This window comes from Procambarus clarkii, chromosome 11 (genome assembly GCF_040958095.1).
Source record: "Procambarus clarkii isolate CNS0578487 chromosome 11, FALCON_Pclarkii_2.0, whole genome shotgun sequence".
Lineage (NCBI taxonomy): Eukaryota > Metazoa > Arthropoda > Malacostraca > Decapoda > Cambaridae > Procambarus > Procambarus clarkii.
Genome location: NC_091160.1, coordinates 16,214,019 through 16,218,776, shown reverse-complemented (window position 1 = coordinate 16,218,776; position 4,758 = coordinate 16,214,019). Strand labels below are relative to the sequence as shown.

Below are 4,758 nucleotides of genomic sequence, written 5' to 3'. Positions count from 1 at the left end.
AACTGCTTCTACCAACAGAAGGGCCGAAGACGGGCCTCTGGCGCCTTATGTACAGCTACATTCTGGCATCTCCTGTGACGACACTGGTGCCAAACGTATCGGCACCTGCTCTTCCCATGGATCACATCAGTGATCCATGAAGTGGAGAGGGGTGGATCTGCTGCATGGGCAACAGCCGGTTCTCCTTAATTACTGCCCAAGCCTGTGTCCTGGAGAGGACACTCCAGCATCGCCTTGGCGATGGCTCAACACGGAAGGGACAGTTAGTGGTGATAAGCCTACCACTCAATTGGCATAGAGTGAGGTGCCAGGGGTTGCTTCCGTCGATGGGAGAAATAATCCGATTTCGTTGGACAGCTACCGCCTGCCTCAAGCTGGGCAGCCCCCAGCCAATAAGGTGCTGTCCTGCCACAGTCCGCCTGCTCCACAGGGTGCGTGGGGCTTAGACCACAATCGAATAAGCGGATTATCAACCATGCACCAGGCAAAAGAATACAAACACAGAGCCACCCAGCTCTCAACCTGGGTACGTGGAATGTAAGGACCATGACACCGGGTCTCTCGGAAGATCTACTGGAAGTGAACGACGCCCGCAAGACAGCTGTGATCAACAATGAACTATGCAGGCTCCAGATGAACATAGCCGCCCTGCAGGAGATACGTCTGCCCGCGACCGGCAGCATACGGGAGAAGAACTTTACCTTCTGCTGGCAGGGCAACCCACCAGAAGAGGTAAGGGAGCATGGCGTTAGCTTTGCCATCAGGAACAGGTTGTTAGGGTCCATAGTACCGCCCACGGAGGAGTCTGCAAGGATCATCAAACTTCAGCTTCATACAGCAGCAGAAATGGTGAGCCTCATCAGCATCTACGCACCAACACTGACCTCCTCTACCGAAGGGAAGGACGAGTTCTTTGATGATCTTGGTCTAACTCTGAGACATACCTCAGCAAGAGCCACTGTCATGGGAGATTTTAATGCAAGAGTTGGTTCTGATCACAGCTCTTGGCCTTCCTGCCTGGGCCAGTTTGGATTTGGGAAGATGAATGAGAGTGGGCAGTGCCTCCTGGAGTTCTGCTGTCGTCATGATCTCTGCATCACCAATTCCTTCTTCGATACCAAGACTCAGCACAAGGTTTCCTGGAGATACCACAGGTCTAAGCATTGGCACCAACTCGACCTTGTGCTTACGGGGCGTAGCAATCTGAGAAGCGCCAAACTGACCTGCAGCTTCCAGAGCGCAGATTGTGACACCGACCACCCACTCGTCGTTAGTTGAGTAAAGTTCCAGCCTCTGAAAATCCACAGAGCAAAGAAGGAGGGAAGACCATGCATTAACGCAAACATGACCCATGATCTTCACAGGGTGGAGGAATTCACTGCGGCACTGGTAAATGTCTTTCCTGTACCACCCTGCGATAGCGCAAGTGAGTACACATCTCAGGGGCACTATTTTCAACACCACCATGTCCACCTTTGGAAAGAGGCAGAACAGATCAGCAGATTGGTTCAAGGCCAGTGTAGAGGAACTGTTACCCCTCATAGAGGAAAAGAAACGAGCTCTCTCATTCTTCAAGAACCTGCCCTCTGGAAGGCAACCCGTCCTCTTAAAAATAACGTCACTTTTCGCTTGTATGCGCGCTATGGCCAAATTTGGACGTAATTTAAAATGAAATCGACTCATAAAAGTGACGTATTGTTCCGTTTTCTGTTTGAGTCGTCCGGCCTATGCGGACATGTTAGAAAAGGTAACTTTCCATTAACGTTTTTCATGACGTTTTGAAACTTTATAAGAATTTCCTGCCCACCTAACCTATCAGAGGACCCTTAACTACTGTTGTTGAAAAAAAAAATCCCAAATTTATTTGCATTTTTTTTTTCATTTTCAAATTACGTCCACTTTCGGCCATACGGGCAAACGGACCAAAAGCGACGTTATTTTTAAGAGGACAGGTTGAGGAAGCCCTCCCTACAGGCCCTCCGTACTGCCTGTAGTTGAGTTCAACAAACAGCGAGGCGCTGTGCTAACGACTACTGGCTCCGACTCAGTTCCAGCATCCAGACTGCGGCCACTGTCGGCAACATAAGATGCATGTACGAAGGGATCAAAAACGCAACAGGCCCTACACAAAACAGGACGGCTCCTCTGAAGTCAGCCACTGGAGAGATCATTAAAGACCGTGATGAACAGATGAATCGCTGGATGGAACATTACTCCGAATTCTACTCCAGTGAGAACTTGGTCAGCGTAGAAGCCTTGGATGCAATCGAGTGCCTGCCCATCATGGAAGAACTTGACCTTGAACCGACTGTGGAAGAAGTTGAGAAAACACTGGATTTACTATCCTTAGGGAAGGCCCCAGGAGACGACAGGATTCCGACTGATGTTCTCAAGTGCGCTCGTGGAACACTTAAAACTGAGCTTCATGAACTTCTGTGCCAGTGCTGGAGGGAAGGCTCGGTGACACAAGACAAGAGAGATGCAAACATCATCACTCTCTACAAAAATAACGGTGACAGAAGCGATGTCAACAACTATCGCGGCATCTCCCTCCTCAGCGTCGTCAGCAAACCCTTCGCCAGGGTCGTCATGGTCAGGCTTCAGATTCTTGCTGAAAGAGTGTACCCTGAGTCACAGTGTGGTTTCCGAGCAGAGAGGTCGACCACTGACATGTTTTCTCCCTGAGACAGCTTCAAGAAAAGTGCAGGAAGCAGAGGCCTTCGACCTCGTGAGTAGGGACGAACTCTTCAATATCTTGGCTAAAATTGGCTGCCCACCCACAATACTCAGCATGATACAATCGTTCAACAAGGACATGAAGGAACAGTTGTGAACGACGGCTCAACTTTTGAACCATTCAACATCAATAGTGGTGTTAAACAGGGGTGCGTTCTTGCTCCAACCCTGTTCGGCATTTTCTTCGCGATCCTAGTCAAGCACGCCTTTAGAACAACCGCAGAGGGCATCAATCTCCATACAGGATCTGATGGAAATCTCTATAATCTATACAGACTCCGAGCAAAGACGAAAGTACAGATGCAAGTCCTCAGGGTGTTCCCCTTCGCCGACGATGCATAGATCACCACACACACACACAGCAGAAAGCCTGTAGCAGCTACTCAATCACTTTGTCGAAGCCTGTTCCGCATTCGGCCTGACAATCAGCCTGAAGAAGACACAGGTGATGGGACAAGACGTCAATGAGCTACCCTGTATAAATATCGCAGACTAAGTGCTGGAAGCAGTTCACGAGTTTGTGTACCTGGGCTCCACAATCTCAGACACCTTTCCCTGGACACTGAGCTCAACAGGCGCATCGGGAAGGCCGCAACAACACTGGCCAGGCTCACAAAGCACGTTTGGGAAAATGCCAAACTGACAGTGCAAACCAATTCACATGTCTACATAGCATGTGTGGTGAGCACGCTTCTCTACAGCTCGGAATCCTAGACCCTGCACTCTCGCCAGGAGAGACGGCTCAATACCTTTCACATGCGGAACCTGAGACTCATCCTTGACATTACGTGGAAAGACCATGTCATCAACAACACAGTACTCGAAAGAACAGGAGTCCCATTAATGTTCATGTTACGATTCCATATATTTGATTCTAACGATTATCATGATAAATATGTATGTCCATTATTTCTTTCCTCAGTTATTTAAATAAAACATTGTATCCAGTTGTGTTCCAGTATATATATGTTTGATTTAAATGTAGCATGCTGTAGTGTGCCTGTATTTAATATTTTGTTAATGCTATTGGATGTTCATTCCTTTGGGGGGGGGGGAGACCGTGGCATCTCATGGGGGGTATGACCATATTTGGGATGTTCCAGTATGCGTGCAGTGTATCAAGCAAGCGTCACTGATTCACCCCCGTAATTATTCCTATTTATTGATTGTACTTAATTTCTTTTACACCTTAGCAGTGTTATAGGCATCTAAGTTAGTTATAATTATGCTCTGTAGTATTACTTTCTGATAGGAGAGTATCTAGAGGTTTCATGTGGGTTTTAGTTGGTACCTTGTAGACGCCATGTGTCAGAATTCACCCCCTAACCTACCTGTGGTTGGGGTCGTCAGACGGGTCTTAGCCCCTCAGTACTGGGCGCCACTGCTCGCCCTTGGGCTCCCCCAGTCAACTAAGGGCTGGCCTTATACACCCCTAGCGAGTGGGGAGGTTCAAGCTTCTTATAACTCACTTAAACCTGCCTGCCCTGACACTGGAATGCTTTCTTCTTCTTTATCTGGTCTACTCAGGTCGCCAGCTGGGTGTTTATGCTCGTGTCCCAGCAACACGTCAGTGGTCTTAATGGTTATCTTAATCAAGGATGCAATATCATGTGCAGTACAAGGTGTCACTAATGGTCTCATAAATATATATATATATATATAGCCCTAGAGAATGGAGGCTCACTTAAACTCCCCAGTCAGTTTAAAAGTTTACTGAAGAAAAACATATATACACATACAAGTTGTATAAATAAATGTCAAAAGGGGGAAATTGTCCACTGGTGGCAACATTTCTCGGTGACACGTCTCTGGCAACACGGTCAGCTGACTGGGTTCACTCCTCGAGCCACAAGCACACACCTCGCGCCTCTAGCAGCACGATCCGTTGACTGCTCCAGCTGTCAGAACGTTGTGACTTTTCTACGCCTCCAGCGATGCGATCAGCTGTGTGTTTCAGAGTACGTTGCTGGCTCCTTGCACACCAACTACCCTTCCAGGATCACTAACATCCCCACCTTAATG

The 4,758-nt window shown here is 48.2% G+C and overlaps 1 protein-coding gene across 1 annotated transcript; it reads left to right on the top strand.

Moving 5' to 3' along the window:
* Positions 1–546: 546 nt before the first annotated feature.
* LOC138363565 (uncharacterized) lies at positions 547–3,078 on the top strand. Its single transcript, XM_069322919.1, has 3 exons — positions 547–1,025; positions 2,136–2,512; positions 2,981–3,078. Exons 1-3 carry the CDS (start codon positions 547–549, stop codon positions 3,076–3,078), a joined length of 954 nt encoding a protein of 317 aa, XP_069179020.1.
* The last annotated feature ends 1,680 nt before the right edge of the window (positions 3,079–4,758 follow it).